Source organism: Dromaius novaehollandiae, chromosome 5 (genome assembly GCF_036370855.1).
Source record: "Dromaius novaehollandiae isolate bDroNov1 chromosome 5, bDroNov1.hap1, whole genome shotgun sequence".
In the NCBI taxonomy this organism is placed as follows: domain Eukaryota; kingdom Metazoa; phylum Chordata; class Aves; order Casuariiformes; family Dromaiidae; genus Dromaius; species Dromaius novaehollandiae.
The window spans coordinates 20,949,446-20,965,989 of record NC_088102.1 but is presented as its reverse complement, the minus strand read 5'-3'; the positions used below and the strand labels follow the sequence as shown (position 1 = coordinate 20,965,989).

General features: G+C 37.2%; 1 protein-coding gene across 1 annotated transcript in view; it reads right to left on the bottom strand.

The window, feature by feature from the left end:
- Nucleotides 1-16,544, bottom strand: part of PTPN21 (protein tyrosine phosphatase non-receptor type 21) — a 47,020-nt gene that overhangs the window by 11,052 nt on the left and 19,424 nt on the right. The window contains exons 5-14 of the mRNA XM_026112134.2: nt 15,102-15,169; nt 14,507-14,577; nt 13,065-13,152; nt 12,571-12,659; nt 10,271-10,358; nt 9,452-9,531; nt 7,323-7,383; nt 6,801-6,885; nt 3,743-5,205; nt 1,794-1,931 (exon numbers count right to left, since the gene is read on the bottom strand). Coding sequence (XP_025967919.1) covers nt 1,794-1,931; nt 3,743-5,205; nt 6,801-6,885; nt 7,323-7,383; nt 9,452-9,531; nt 10,271-10,358; nt 12,571-12,659; nt 13,065-13,152; nt 14,507-14,577; nt 15,102-15,169 — 2,231 coding nt within the window. The remainder of the gene's footprint in view (nt 1-1,793; nt 1,932-3,742; nt 5,206-6,800; nt 6,886-7,322; nt 7,384-9,451; nt 9,532-10,270; nt 10,359-12,570; nt 12,660-13,064; nt 13,153-14,506; nt 14,578-15,101; nt 15,170-16,544) is intronic.

Sequence of the window (16,544 nt, the reverse complement as noted above, 5' to 3'; positions counted from 1 at the left end):
GAATAATTCAGTCTATTTTATTTAATAAGCCCCCAAACAGATTTATTCTTCCAAAACTAAGTTCTTTCTAAATCATAACACACTTCTGGAATTTCAGCATCTGCTTGCCAACAATAATTAGAGGAATAATATGTGAGATTTCAGCCAGAAAATTTCATCTATGTCACATGTCCCCAGCCTCTCACAGCAACTGCTCTGCAGTATCAGACCAGAAAAGCATCGTGTCAAATGACTGTACTGCAAATGCTGCAGAGGAAAGTGTAAAACCTCCATTATATATAATTTACACATCAATACACTCACTGTAAAAGCTTCTTTAGTGTCTTTAGGCCAAATTTCCCAGTATAACCTGACAGCAACATGAAGCTAAGCAAAGAAATAGGCACTGAATCCACGTAAGTCTTTGTCTTCTAAAAATATCTGCAGTCTAGACTTTCTTTCACGTCACATGTCTGATTTGTTTTGTCCCTTCTCCACAGCCTTAGGAATCACTCCCATTTCCTGATATGCATTCTGCCTACATGAACTGCTTGAGGAGACCGTGTAGAGGCATGCGTCTTTTTCATAACTTGACTGTACAGATTCTTCTCAGAGCTAGCTGAATAATGATATGCTGAATTCAATAAAAGTCAATCCTGGAAAAGATGATGGCTGCAAGAGGAAATAACCAAAATAGGTACTAAATGTAGAAGTGTATCTCAATAACAGTGTTACTTTCCATTCCTTAGCATCCTCAAGGAGCATATATAGCTCTAAAAGCCATTTCAACACACTTTCAGATATAAAATTACAGTCAAACCTCTTTCTTATGGGTCTCATTCCAAGCTTTCAAACCCCAAAACGGAATTTCTGTTAGGTGACTTACAACCAATTGTCTTGGCATGTTACTTGGAAACGGCAGCTGGTGAGACCATGACTGCTCCTTCTGGTTCTAATCCCACGAAACACACAGTGACTGCCAATGGACTGAGCTGCAGTGGACGGCAGCTTAGGATGCCCATCCATGCTCAGGACTGGCCTCTAAAGTGATGACTGTTTGCAGAACGTACAATAGTCAGCGCAGGCCTTGGTTCACCTAACTGCTCCCTGGTCAGATAGGTGACGACAGCATTGTTCTACATAGCCCTTCACAGTCTGCGTATTCACTATATTTCACACTTTCCTGCACCCAGGAAAGAGGCAGGCTGAGGTATGTTTATTGATATTGGTCACATCTTATCTCTCTCAAGTATCAATCCTCAATTCTGGAACCTGACATTCTCTCAGTGATCTGAGATTGGTTAATGAATTTAAAACTTCAGCAGATCACACAAGTTCCGTCTACATTCTCAGGAGTCCACCCGAGGAAAAAAGATAAATACAGTCTGAACAAGCTGTATCCTGGAGATGCAATTTAACTACACAATTTGTTGTTAAAATTGTATAAACTACTAATCATTACAATCAAGTTCAGACCTTTTAGTCTGTAAAGAAGCCTAAAAATTGAGAGAAAACAGAAAGCCTTGATGTAAAAATGTACTAGCAGTTGCTATTTAACTTGCTGCCTATATGTTCAAAGGGTAAGCTACAGTGAATTACTGTCCTCTTAAACCTTAAAGAAAAATCTTCAGTCACACTTGGTATGTCTATCAATGAGCAAATCTCATTCATCATTTTGTTTCTATGCTCAATGTTTGAATTACTTTGAATCCGAAGCATTTTGGAAGCCAATACAAAGCACCACTCATACGCAATTCATTCTGAAAAATCACTAATGTGAAAGAGAAATCAAGGATTAAAAAATTTCAGCATACCCGTTCATCATTTGTTGCTCTTGTTGATTCCTCCTTCCTCTCGTCTGGCAAAGGCATTCTAGTCAAGGTCAGTCCATTTAGGGCAGCTAGCTTTAGAGGCCCTATTTTTTTTGCATCAGTTTTATTCTTTTTCATGCCCTGCAGAAGGAAAGCTAAAACTTACAAATATTCTTAAATAGTTGATTACGTTATAAAGCAGAACCCAGATGAGTTCGGTTTAGTAAAGGATACTTCCCTGACCTCTTCTGCAAACTAAATACTACTTTGACCCTTTTCTTTAATAAGGACTGCAGTGAGAGATCAGGGTGGTGGGACTACATTCCTCCAAGGACACGACACAAGTCTGTCTTCATTCCAGACAAATTACTGAAACTGCACAAGAATGACAAATATTGCTCCCTGCAAGGCTAGGTCGCAACTGAAGGTGTGAGGCCACAACCCTGGGTAGTAATTATCACTCTTGAAAGAACTGGAATCACTAGCCACCCCCAAAAAATACATAAATAAAATGATTCTGTGTAACTATACAAGTTACTCGCTGAACTGGAAAGCATTCTATTGAAAGCTTCCAATGAAAAAAGTTTGAACATCAATTTCATTTCAAAGGTTGAAATGAATATTCACATGACTATCAGAAGGAAAAGGCAGTGTATGATTGAGGTAGACTCACCAGTGCTTCAAAATACATTATACGGAGAACAAAATACAAAGCAGCTATATTTAAATGTGAATACAAGTAGAAGTATATTACTATTTTTTTCTATGTCCACATAACAAACTGGAGGAAGGAGGCTTAGGAAAGCATGATCAAATGACTGGAGCTGAGGAAGATAGTATAAATTCCTAGACTGTTTTATTGTGCCCAGCTTCATGTATTAGTAGACTGACATACAAGAAAACTGTGGAGGAGTAACTAGTTAAATGCATGGCTTAATCCAGGTTACTTTTGCAGCATCAGCTAGAACAGTTAATAAAGCAGTAGATTTAGTATGCTAGTTCCACACTGCAGCTCAGTTCTTGCAGAAAACTATTTTTTTAATTGATTGATGTTAACTTTGCTTGAGTTACTGTCCACTGTCAAATAGTTTTAAAAAAAGACACCACCATCCCCTATAAAACATGGTCTTCCTTCATTAGCACTCAACATATGCCAGGAGCTATATAAGGTGAGCAAAAGTTAAAAACAAAGTAAGTGGTAAAGATTGACAATGAAACTGTACAGTCCAACATAGACTTTGATGTTTCTTTGAGGTAGGACTTACAGGAAAGGTGAAAGCTACAGTCCTTCCATTTATTTCTATTTAAGGAGTCATAACATAGGAGTAGGAGAAAGGAAAATGGCAGCAAGGAATAAACTTAATGGGATAAAAACAGCTTGAAGGCAAGGGAAAAGGGAAAGGATATGGGAAGAGATGGAGGAAAGAAAGGAAAAAATACAAGCAAAGAGAATCTATTATCTTAATGCATCAGATTCCCCTTTTTGGGAAAAGCTAAAGAATCAAAAAAAGCAGACATTCAGTTACACCCAATTTTTCAATAAGGGAAGTTCTAACATTAGAAAGCTGGTAGTGGAATGGAAGCAGTTGCTTCTGTCCCAGAAAAGGATAGGTAGGGTAGAACATGGGAACCAGGACTGACTTTAAAATAGCTCATTCTACAGTTGCTAGCTAGGTTAGCTGTATCAGACTGGGGAGGCTGCGCAGTTGGATCTGTGTGGGAGGACTATACAAACAGAACTCAGAACTGGCAGAGAAGGGGATAAAAGATAGCTAAACAAAGTTAATGAGAGAAAAACAGAAAAATAAAGATGAAGTTTAGGGTTGCTTTTAATTCTTATGTTTTAAAAGCATCTCTCAGGCTGATTTTTAACATAACCAACCAAAAAAAGTCCCACACAATCACAGAACAACCTGAAACAATCCAAAACAAGAGAAATAATATTCACTTACACCTAGTGGGGGAAGGCCTTCCACAATATTCTTCTTCCCAGACAAAAGATCAGACACAGGTCGCTTCTTTACTGAATCCTTTCTTACTCTGTATCTCCCTGATGTTGTAAGGTCAGATTCCGACATAGACGGAGTAAGCAGTCCTTCTCCTCTTCTTTGTACCTGGCTTTCTACCAGTAAATGAACTGGGCTCATATCCTTCATTCTCTTTTCTGTCTCTGTAATATGTAATTTAGGGTCAAGAATATGCAAAGGTCCAGCAGATGAAGGAACAGAGCTATAGGGATAGCTCAGTACAGAATCATGAGAATAACCACTCATAATGGCGGAAAGTTGCATTTGATCTTCAGGGAGAGGTGACAGGCTTGTACTAGCCTTGTTTTCTTCTTCAAATTCTTCCTCTTCCTCACTACTGTGAATCAGCATAGTGGCATCTGAAAGGGTTTTCTTATGCTCACAGTTCATGCCTTCTTGCTCACTTTCTTTTTGTTTTGTTCTCTCCATCAGAATATTGGGCTGTGACCCTTCTGAGATAACCCTTGGAAGAGCCACATCTGCTGCAGATGCTGACATGGTCCTCTCTTTAATTCTTATACCTTCAAAGCTGGGAGTCAAGCCTGCTATTTCAATACTGTTCCTTTTCTGCAGCTGGGCGTGGCGTGCCGATGTTAGAGGTTCACTGACCTCCTGAAGAGAATGTGCAACAGGCAGGCTGTCTTCCTGAAATGTCTGGACAGAATGGTGCACTCGCCTTGTAATAAGATCTGGATTGCTGCTGCTAATATAGAGATGACGGGAAAGGTCTGGAGTACTATTTGCAGGTCTTGGGTATGGGTATGGGGGAGGCGGTCGATAGACTTGGGTCTTCATTATATTTGGTGCTGGATAATCCTGAGCCTGGAGTTGTACATTTGTCAACTCAGGCACACTGACTGCCCCAACAACTGGGCGTTTTTCAGCAGGATAGGGATAGGGGGATTGGCTATGAAAACTGTAATTTAGGTTAAATGGGTAATGGTTAGACTGTGGGGAAGTGAAGTGAGCATGTTCTCGTATTTCAGGTTGACTGTAAACTAAGGCATCAGGCCTGCTATAAGCATATGAATTGCTGATGTTAAGATTTCTCATCGAATGGCTTTGCCTATCTGTATGTATCATTCCCCTGTTGAGCTGTCTCATTACAGTTTCATAGTCTGGTGTGGGCCGATAAGAGGGTGGTATTAGCGCACTATGTCTGTGCGATGGGACGTAATCGGTTCTGAGGACATCGCTTCCAGTAATGCTTGGGTTAGAAGACATGGGGGATGGCTGCAAGTAATGCTGTGGATTATTCAAAGAGTTTGTGCTATGTGCACTATAGACACTACCATTGCGGATTCGGCCACTGTAGTCATGAGGAGCTCTATCCAAGCTAGTCTGAGAATGACAATAGTATCCGTTCTGATTGGTCACAAAGAGGTTATCTGAAAATAAAGTTTAAGAACAATTATTATGTCCAAGACACAAAATGAAGAAGATATTCTCTACTAACATTTAGCTAACCTATGCTTGAGATTTTCCAGATCTCAGTTATTCGTAGCTATGTCTTGAACTGGGAGGAGAAAAAAACATAACAGCTTTTTTGTTGTTGTTGATACCTAAGGTATGCATACCAGAATAACCTATAATGATCATTTAGATGATACAAACTCCTAGAGCAAAACATTACCTCTGTTTAAGAATGGCTTTCTTCAGTTCAGGTTAGGTTTGCTAAGCTTCAGCCTAAGTTAAACCAAATCCAAATTAATCTTAAAACACTTCAGTTGAAAGAAAGAACATCCACACCAGAGTTTGCACTAATCTAATGAGATCAGCTTAAAAAGTAAGAAACAAAACAAAACTCAGGTCATAAGTGAATATAAGACCCTTAATAAAATCAAAACAACTTTTCTCCAGAAGCTTTGGACACAGTTTAAACAACCACCATATATTCTTTGCGCATTAACATATAACCACTGTGATGGATAAAGAAAATGACCTCGCAGTTTATACATCCAACATACACTTAGTAGTTTGTACAGCCAATGAAGTAATTGTTAATCTGCCAAGCTGCAGAAGACAGTAAATAAGTCACTGCTTTAGATTCTTTTAGTTAAGTAGCACTTAAAGTCATCAAAATCATTACTGTATTTATTTTAATGAATCTGCTGATAATAAATGATATTGTTTTGAAAAAAGTTGTCCAGAAGTAAGATTTCTGCAGTAGGAAGTGTGATAGTCACTGACCCTACTTTGCATGGGCTACTTAGTACCCAGTAACTGAGGCTACTTTGCACAAGATTAGGTTAAGCTCTTTAGGGCAGCAACTTTGTTAACTAAAGACACAATGCGTAACAATCAATAAGAGACAGAAAACAGCCATAATTGCACTGTTTAATTGCACAGATTACATTCCTTTGGAATTCTAATTATTTTTTTCCTCCTTTTTTCAAACAAACATTAAACAATTCCATAACCTTTGGCCCTCCTCAACCTTTGGATTCCCCATCACCTTGTTGTCTAACAATCTTGGAAACAAACTCCTTTCTTCCTACATTCTAGTTTTAAAAACTCTTATTTTTCTCCCAGCTGTCTGGGGGCTCATATAGTCTTCACAGCTATCAAGATCAATACTGACAAGGATCTCAGAATGCCATAAAGTATCAGTTTGGTATATAAACAAACAAAAAACTCCAGTCAGTTTAAACTCATGCAAGAGGGACCGCTATCTATAGTTGCTGTATATGCCACCAGTAACTATCACTTTTCTCCTATCCAATATATCACATCAGCCTTTGCCTAGAATAGAAGCAAGCACTGCAATGAGTGATGCACTGCAAACCTGTCCCACGTTTAGCCTATGAATTTATCCAACTTTTGCAAAAGTAAATGCAAAAAAATTCAATTTATAGCTTTTACCTTCTAAAGTGGGATAGCGTGATCTTAGTTTTCATGACAATAAAATTAAAAGGTTTGGCTGTTTATAACCATGTTTACAATTATTTAAGATTTAGAACTTTTCAACTCTGCTACAAATTACCTTGGGAGGATGCATATGGTTCAGTATAATGACCATTGTAATGCAGCTGAGGTGGTGGAGGCATCATATAAGGTTGAGGCTTGGGCTAAGAAAGAAAGTATTTTATTATTAGTCAAAAAAAATCACGAATTACTTTAAAAAAATAAAAGTCTTGAAGAATGCTGTACAAAAACTTAGTCCTAAACCATTTCTCCAAATCTGCAATGCAAGTATCTCCCATGAAGTCATAAAAGGAATAAAAAACAACCAACACTGTACCTTGCCATCTGACATCTAAGAGAGTCTGTAAGAGACAGACTAAACTAAAAACAGAAGTGTTTAAAATATTTTGCACTGTAACTATTTTAATTCCATTATTCAGACATTACATATCAGCTTTTTCCAAAAGTTAAGAAGAGTTTCTCAAATACTAGGCTCATCTTTTTCACTGCTCATTTTATTTCACTGAAAGAAACTAGTGTTTCATTCAAAGTCAATTTAGATAAATAAAAATGCAAATATAAGACTATTTGATTTCCTTACCAAGGACATCCTGGAGGAAGACTGCCTTCTAATTGGATTCACTGTAATGGGCTGGGTTTGTCTACAAAAGAAATCATATGGTGAGAAACAATTCCTACTACACCAACACCTACTTCAGATCTCAAAAACTGTTCACAATTTCAGTTAAAAACACTCTGCATTTCTTGGAGCCAGGCTCTGTGTTAAACAGTCTTCCCAAGAGTCTCGAAAGGAAAGAGCACTGTTTGTAAACCACCACTGCAGCTAGTATGAGCAGAAACAAAAACAGGATGAAAATACCCTAGTTCTTTCTTTGTCTCCTTTCTATGGAGCACAAAAGGGAGATGGCCCTGAAGCTATTCTTGTAGAAGGGCACAAAAAAGCTGGCAACCAGTTGCAAATTTGAACCCCATGCAAAATCTCATACTGTAAGTCACCCATTCTGTAAGACCTCATTTAAAATCATTTACAAAAGGTCCTTAGTATTTGCAATGTTACAGAAAGAGCAAAGCGTAACTATGCTGCATAAGTATTTATATGTTCTAACATTCTAGCTATTGAGAATAACTTGATATTTTTTTAGGTTACCTCCAAGATGGACTGTTCAGTAACCTTAAGCTCCTTTTTCTCCACCCTACACTGCACCCGCACTCTGCACCTTGTAGTAAGACAGTGGTCAAAAGACAGAGTAATACAAATACAGGAACTGCCAGATTTCAGAAAGAAAAATGATTTTCCAGCTCACCCTTTGGGAAATGAAGGACGAGAAAGAATTGGAAAGCGTGGAAGGGAAAGAATGAGAGAAGATTTCTGAGAGCCCTCCTCAGCTGGAGAGTCCGGGGAGTCACTAAAGACAAGGATGTACAGACAAAACTGAAGCAGTCAGCTAATATACAAAGAAAGCTAATTAAGAAAGGTCCCAGTTACCAACAGAGAAAAAAAAATGAACTTTATATAGGCATGCATAAGACATTTTTCAGCAGCAGGACCAGATGACAGGGAATCTTACAGTGGAGATAGATGAAAAAAAAACTTTTTTGAGGACTTTTCCTATTAATAAAATTGCTGCAGTAAAAGGGTCAGAATAAGTAATCCTGGAGACTGACATTCAATATAGCTATAGAACTGATATTATTCAGAGCGCAAAGAAAGAGTCTTATAAATACACTAATACTACCAATATTTCTCACCCCCTCTCAAGAGGCAACCAAGCTTAAGATAAGAGGGCTATTCCAAATTAATCCTATTCTTCCAAGCTGAGTTTGCAGTAAACATACTAACAGGTTCTGTGGTACAAAGCATTCCACTATCTTTCCATTGGCTTAAGGGAATTTTGTACCAAGCCCCCCAGAGGTAGCTTGTTGCAGATGTACATACAAAGAAGTGGAATGGCACATCTGGGAATCACTTTTTTTTTTTTTTTTTTTTTTTTTTTTTTTTTTTACATGACAGGCTATTTACTGGGTCTGTTTCTTTGTCCTTTGACTGAAGTAACATAACTGAAGGAAAGCTGGTACCAGTGGAGAAGAGTAGCTCAAATTCTAGCCCTTGATTTACAAGCTGGAGACCAGCCCATTTAAATCTAATTTGATGAATTGTATTAAATTTACATTGTTACTGCCACTAGTGCTACTTGAGCTATACAGATTCCATGGATACCCAAAGGACCACATACCTCTCAGCTGTCAATCCAGCACATTTCAAGAGTGCTTCACATACCCTTCCCACCCTTTTAAAGGCCTTCAGAGTGATCTTTAAACAGTTCGTTCAAACACAGGCCAAAATCCCAGTGATTTCAGTATCTCTCAAACATTCTAGCATTACTGGCCCCCAAAGCAACTGAAGTCTACTACAGCACTGAGATTCAGCAGCAGGGGCCAAACACTACTACCTTAGTAAACATTTAAGTTTAATATTGTTCTCTGTTATAAAGCTGAACCCTTTTTAAACCATTTTTAAATATAAGTTTTAGTAATTGGTGATAAATTTTTTTCTCACAAAAAATAGGAAAAAACCAAGTTATTAGTTAGTATAAACTAAAAAGAAAAATAAAGATAGAAAAATAAAGATATTATAGAGGTTATAAAAGATTTTGGTTCCCAACAGAAGCTTCAAGGGCATCAAGAATTCTGCTAGTGTATACTACTTACAGGCTGCATTTATTTAGTCTGTAAAATTTGTGTCTAGCCACGCACATCCTCCACACGTATTTTGCTGTTTCCATATCTTCCTGCCAAAAAACAAAAAAATTGCTATTAAGTAAAATATGCATAGCTATCATTTGCTCTCACAGAAGCCACTGAAATTTTTAAGATTAAATTGGCATTGACCATTTTTTTTAATATAATTACATTATTGTCATCAGATTTTCCTTAAATCTTCTCTTTGCAGACCTGAACAGGTATTCTAGCCTAATGATTTTATTAGATTTATGAAAGTAGAAGCCTTTTGCTGATGGCATTCTTAGCAGTCATAATACTACTACCTTTTACAACATGTGTGTGCACATATATATATATGTATACATATCTATCTCATGCCATAAGACTCTCAAAAATTGCCTTGTTGACAAAGGAAAGGAGCAGATGCTACATGAACATGATTCTGCAAAGTCCACAGTGGCCCATCCAGCAAAGCTCTAAGCTGTAACATTAACTTTAAATGCCACTGATTTAAAAGGCTAAAAAATACACATGCAAGAAATTTCACTGGAATGAATCAGAGTATTTATGACCACCTCAACAAAACCAGTGTATTCACTCTAAAAGGTCAGATTTTTAATGCCTTCCCCTCCGAAGTGCCTTCCCTTAGAAAGCCAGCCAAAGAGAGTATTCCTATATTTGACTCATTCATATAGTTCAAAGCTCCTATACATACAGAAAGAAATGTAACTGACAAGTTAAAGAAATTTAACAGAAAGGAAATGTAATTGTTTATTCTTTTAGTGAAAAAAATAAACACCCACTCACAGTTTGGAACTGGATTGTCTCTTCTTTGTTTGCCAGCTCTAGTGCAAAAAAGGATTTGTTGTGGGACATGTTGGCAATATCATGCCACCTACAGACAAAAGGGAGAGAACGTGACTGGCAAGTCCTGGATTTTCAAGCCATAGAAAATGCAATTGAAGAACAGACCCGCCTCCGAGAATAGTGACTGAAGGAAAAAAAAAAAAAAAAAGTCAATCTATCTGAACAAGTTAAACACTGCGATTGCAGAGCATCACTTCCATATTTGTTAAAGGACTGCTGAAAGGAAAATAAGTATGTGACTCTAGAAGACAAGCAAAATGCAACTGATACTATGCATAACAATGTCTTCCACTTCAAATTCTTTTCACAGATTTTTTTTTTTTAATCAGTTCAGGTGAATTTAATTCTCAGCAAATGATAATGTCCTGACTGCCTGAGAGGAAACAATGCATTACAAAGGAAAAAAAATGTCTACATTAAACACAAAGTAATTAAGGCATTATTATCTATGTTTTCTAGAACCCTTTCAGGCTGACAGATGATGAAAAGTTTGATTGTAAGAAATATAATGCCACATATTTATTCAACTTCCTGTTAAATTTAAATTTAGTTTAATCTACTAATAATACATTAATATAAACAAAGTCTGTATTACTGATTTATTAACTGAATGTTCTGCAGTGCACAAACACAGAGGAAAAAGCATGATCTACATACAGGACTCCTTCTAAAGGTATTTGTATGGTTTCTATTTCCATTATATAGGTGTGGCTCATAGCATTTCATAGGCATTTATGGATGCAATTATGAATCTACTGGAACCAATCTGAAGCCTAATCCAACGACTGTAAATTGTACTAGTGGGTCATCTACCTATGCTTTTTTTGGTTCTCAGACACCATGGTAGATCTGGAACTGCCCACAGTGATGCAGCAAATCAGCTGTACAGAAGAGAATTGGAACGTGAATGCTTTCTGATGCTCTCCAACAATGTGCAACTTTCTTCTTCTGTTTGAAACAGACATCATCCGCACTTTTGGGGGGCCTCAATGCTAAATATTTCCAAACGCTTCTGATTTTAAAAATGAATTTTGTTTTTTAAACACCTTGAAACATGATAACAGCTTATAGTGAGGTATACAAGAAAGCCACTCACACTGCAAAATTGTAGGAGTGGGTTTCTCTCTAACAGATAAACAGACGTGCATATGGGTTTTCCTGGAGCTTTGACTTGTGTGAAATTTACAGACAAAGCTCCATTCATCTTCCCCGCCTGCTGGGAAAGTCAGACAGCAGCGCTGTTGTTGTTTCATTCTGCAAGAAGGCAGAGCAGAGCACCTCTACCACTCCACACAGTGGAAAAGAACTTGGCACTGGCTCTCCTGCCAGCAGGAGAGAGACCGTATTTGTGACGAACAGTGAAAAGCTAATGAACTTTTAAGTTCTATTAATCAAAGCCACTAAGAGACAAGCACAGTTACCTCCATCTCTCCATTCACAGTTACACAGTTACCTCCATCTCTCATTCTCCAGAAATTCACCTGTTTCACTAACTGTTGGACTATAGGTTTCCAAGATTCTGTTCATAATCAGTCAAAAATTCAATTCTATGAGATTAAAATTCACTGAAACAAAGTCTTTCTAGCTATAGTGATAAATACAGTCTACTAAGAGCCATTAAAAATGTTTCCCTATATATTTTTTGAAATTTATTCCAAATTCCATCCTTGGAGGCCCACACAGTCCTTCCTGAAGTCAGCTAGAACCAGACCATTGCACGTGAGGACTGAATTATATCTGTGAGGTAAGTTCTGGATACACTTATGTTTACAGTTTAACTAGCAGAACATCAAGTGACAGACTAACTAAAATAATGTATGAATTTAAAATAACAACACAGTTTATCACATTGCTCTCCTCCATCTCATTTATACACAACATGTGAAAGTAATTCTTGGGTACTTTCACAAGTGAATTTTTCTAAGTAGTGACATGCACATTTCAGGACTGAACATGTTCTACGTACAAAGATGTGCTTCTTTTTCACTTAATAAACATTTTGCAATGACATATATATTACATGCTTACCACGTAGAATTATTTTGGTTCATGGGGATTCATTCTGCAGCCAATACTTTGATAATTTCCCACCAACTTCAGTGTTTACACACGAGGCCAACAAGACTATGTGATTGTCAAACAAATAAACATACATCACAGAGCAATACATGCTAGTGAGGAACGTACACAAAACATTAAGTAAAATACACAAAGACATTTTAATAAAGAATAATGCTCACCTAAATACAACAGGAGGCCGACCATTTTTGTGTTTCACAAAGATACCATCAAGACATGCTCCAATGAATATATCACTTCCTTGGCTGTCCTGTTAGGATTTGTAAGAAATTATGCAAATGCAAGAAAATTTCTTTGAGAGGAAAGTTGCATTAGAAGCAACTACTTATATAAAAATAAGTTCTGAGAAACAAAATAACAGCAGCAATTCAAAGGTAATACTAAGGTTGTAATCCAGCTAAACATATAATGCTTGCTCCTTATTGCTAATGCGCACGCATGCGACTCAACATAGCAACCTTTATATTGAAAAATCCCAGTAAAATGGAATAGTTGGAGTAGAGCTGGAACTCTCTATCAGGCCCACACATTTGATTTTCAATTTCTGGAGCGGGAAGAGGGTGACTTTTTTTTTTTTTCCCCCTTTTAAAGACAGGCAGCAACTCCTTTTAAATAGGGAAAAAACAACTAAGACAGAGCTCAAAGCTATGTTTACCTTTGCAGGATAGCTCTCTTCACCATAGCCCTCCATTCTCTCTACTTCTTGCATATATAACATTTCTGCATCGGGAGGAGTAAGGCCTCTGCAAATGAAAACAACAATCAGCTAATAAAACACTGTCAATAAGAAAAATCCCTCTTTGTTTTACTCTGAATGGCACTGTCAAAGCTTGACAAACATCCTCAAAACATCCAGGCAACCATTAAATCCTACTGATTTCCATTTGTACCAATGACTAATATACTTCTCTTGGTCTTCACACTTTGATCTAATAATTTCTTTCTCTCATACACCTCCATATGCAAAGAGCTACACAGTGCAGTAAAAATTATCTTCTCTGCTAATGGCAGACATTTGTGATATCCTTCTTCAAATCCATCATTGTCACCCAATTCTCTCATTTATCAAAATGAGTATTCTGGCACACACGTTCAAAACCTAAATTTTTCCTGCTTCAGTATGCATGTTTAGGACCTATATCAAGTTTGACACTGTACATTTCAGGAAAAAAAAGTCTCATTTCCAAAACACTAGCAGGCTTGTAACTGTAACAGTTTCAGCAGGACAAGGTCTGTACCAAAAGAAAATATTTTTTATTAGACCAACTAAAGTCCTTTTTCTCATAGAGCTACAGTAGTGTCAGAGCACCTAAAAGCTTGTGTTTCCCTGACTACATCAGCTGACCTCATAAAAGATACAACCTCTACCTGCAAAATCCTGTCTTGCTCTTTCCTAAATCTAAGAATATTCATCAATCACATTAATCTGTTCCTTCACTTTTTCCTAATCTTCTCCAGACTAGTTCTTCTTTGCTGAATTTTAAGCACGCAATCATGTTATGTCAGCATTTCAAAGACAAATGGGCTTGAATTTTTTGTTTTAAAACAGTGCAGAAAGACATCAACGTTTCAAACAGTCACAAACATTTTTCACTGATGAACTGACAACAGAAAACTTAACTTTAACTTTCCTCTAACTTTCTGTCTTGGACTACTATATTTTAGCTGCCTTTTACTTAGATCATAAGCATCCTAGCATTATGATTGTCTCTACATTTCCAGAGTGCACAGCACCTGCCAAAGTTGTTTTACAAGAAACATCCTTACTGGGGTCACAACTTCAAGCTGTAAACAAGTTTTAGAAACATTATACAGGTGAAGTCGCAATATCTACTTGTGTCCCATATTCCTAATTTTCAAGCAGTACTCTTTCCTTTACTGTATTCTAAAAGGTCATTAGTTCTGGTTCTCCCTTCACTTTCATTCAGCAAAAACGCTACTTCATTTTAATGAAGCTGTATTAGTGAAAAACTCATTTAAATAGCAGGCAAAATTAGATCAACTGCTTCTGAGATTCCCAACTTGCTGAGCTATTGAAGCAATCATGTCAAAAGCAAGCAATAAAACAATAAGTAATAAAGCACTTTAGAAATGTACCTGTACTTTTGATGTAGCAAGGCGACTTTCTGTGTTGCTTCTTCCAAGATCTTTTCTTCTTGTAGCCAGCCCTTAGGGTAAGACAGCATTTACAGAATGAATTACAAAAAAATTCTACAAAATAATACAGTTACAGTATCTCTACATAGAGGAAGCAGCCCCCCACTCTAGGCTTGGAGCTCAGATGCTGTGAATGGAGTAATACTAAATTTATAAAAGAAAAGAAAAAACACATCTACCTTCTTCATACAAACAAAAACAAAAAGCACAAGCACCACAGTTTTGGAGTGGTTCTACTCACTATTCCATCTGCATCCCAACCTTCTTTTCTTTATTACATACAAGAAAATTCAAAAATCTTGCAACATCTTTGCTTCTATACAATATAAGACATCATATCTCACTCCAGTCTCAGAGAATACCTTTGTTATATTTGATAATTTTGGGAGCAGTAAGCTAGAATGGACTATAAGGTTTTTAATAATCAGTTGCATTTGTCAATCTAGTATTTGATTTAAGGACATGGGAGGGGACTTCAAATGGCAACTTACTTTTTTTCAATAATATCAAAAAAGAAGTTGAAGAAAATACTTACCACTGGAAACAAGGCAAATCTTTGTAGAAACTCCTGAGATTCATACTGATCATAGTCTCCAAAATCAGCTAAAAAAGAAAAGAAAAGCCTTGGATTCAGGCATTTGTAACAAAATGATTCAATACCTGATTAATAACAGCAGGATCTCTGAGTAGCAAATTTCCATCCTATGGAACTATGATCTGAAATTAAAACAAGTGAACAAACCAACCAGTAGCATTTTCAAAGAGAAACAGCAGAAATGCATCTTACCTTTTTACTATGTTCAGAAAAATTGGTAACACTCCTTGTGCATAGGAAAGAGGAAGAAATGATAAGACAGTGCAGCTTCAAGCTCCTTGTTCTTTTAACCACTGAAGCACAAAATGGCTGAGGTTGGAAGGGACCTCTGGAAATCACATAGTCCAACCCCCCTGCTGAAAGCTGGGCCAAGCACAGCAGGTTGCTGTAGGCTGTGTCCAGTCAGGTTTTGAATACAGAAGTTAAAGACTTTACAACTTCTTTGGGCAAGCTGTTCCACTGTCTGACCACCCTCACAGTGAAAAACTTCTGTATTATGTTTAGATGGAATTTCCTGTTTTTCAGTTTATGCCCATTGCCTCTCATCCTGTCCCTGAGCACCACTGAGAAGAGTCTGGCTCCATCTTCTTTACTGTCTCTCATCAGATATTTAACTATATGTAACCATACTTGCAGTAAAGAACTGACAGACTGCTCTAACTTGCAGCTTGGTTCAAACACTTGATAGGAAGAGCTGGAGCATCCTGGACACCAGCTACTTCCCATCACAAGCCTTCCAAGGCTCCCTGCACCAAGACATGCAGAAAGTCAAAACTAGAAAACTCAGAGATATGCTCAGAATGGACTCAGCAAAAGTTTTGATTCTCTGTCATGCCAAAAACACGTCCCAAAGAATTTGCCTCTTTGGCTGTTCCTAGGAAAAAAAATAACCAACTTTTCAAAGAGGAGAAATAAAACAGTCTAAATCAGAAAAATTATATGCCAGTCTCACAAGAGAAACTGTCTTAAGGGACTACAGTTTCCACAGGACAGCTGTTTCAAAACATATAAACATAATCCCTGAGTACATAGATACTATTTATGTTGTCACTGATAACCTATAATAGTGTAACACTAGACACATTTAGGAACCAAATTTTATTAAGTATTAATAATTATTATATGAGTTATTCATGATTAAAGGGGAGGACTTGTGCCACGCTAGACTAACATAGCACCTGAGATAAAAGCGTTCAGAGTTAGTTCAGAATTTCAGGTACAAATCAGTCTCATGGGGAAGAGACAAGCAAAATCAGTTCACTCAAAAGAGCAAACGACTTCCCCTACTTGTTCATTTGTTAAAATTAAATAATCCACCTGTTATAAGATACTTCAATCAAAGTGCATTAATTTAAAAGCTGTGCTTTTTCTGAGTTATTTTTT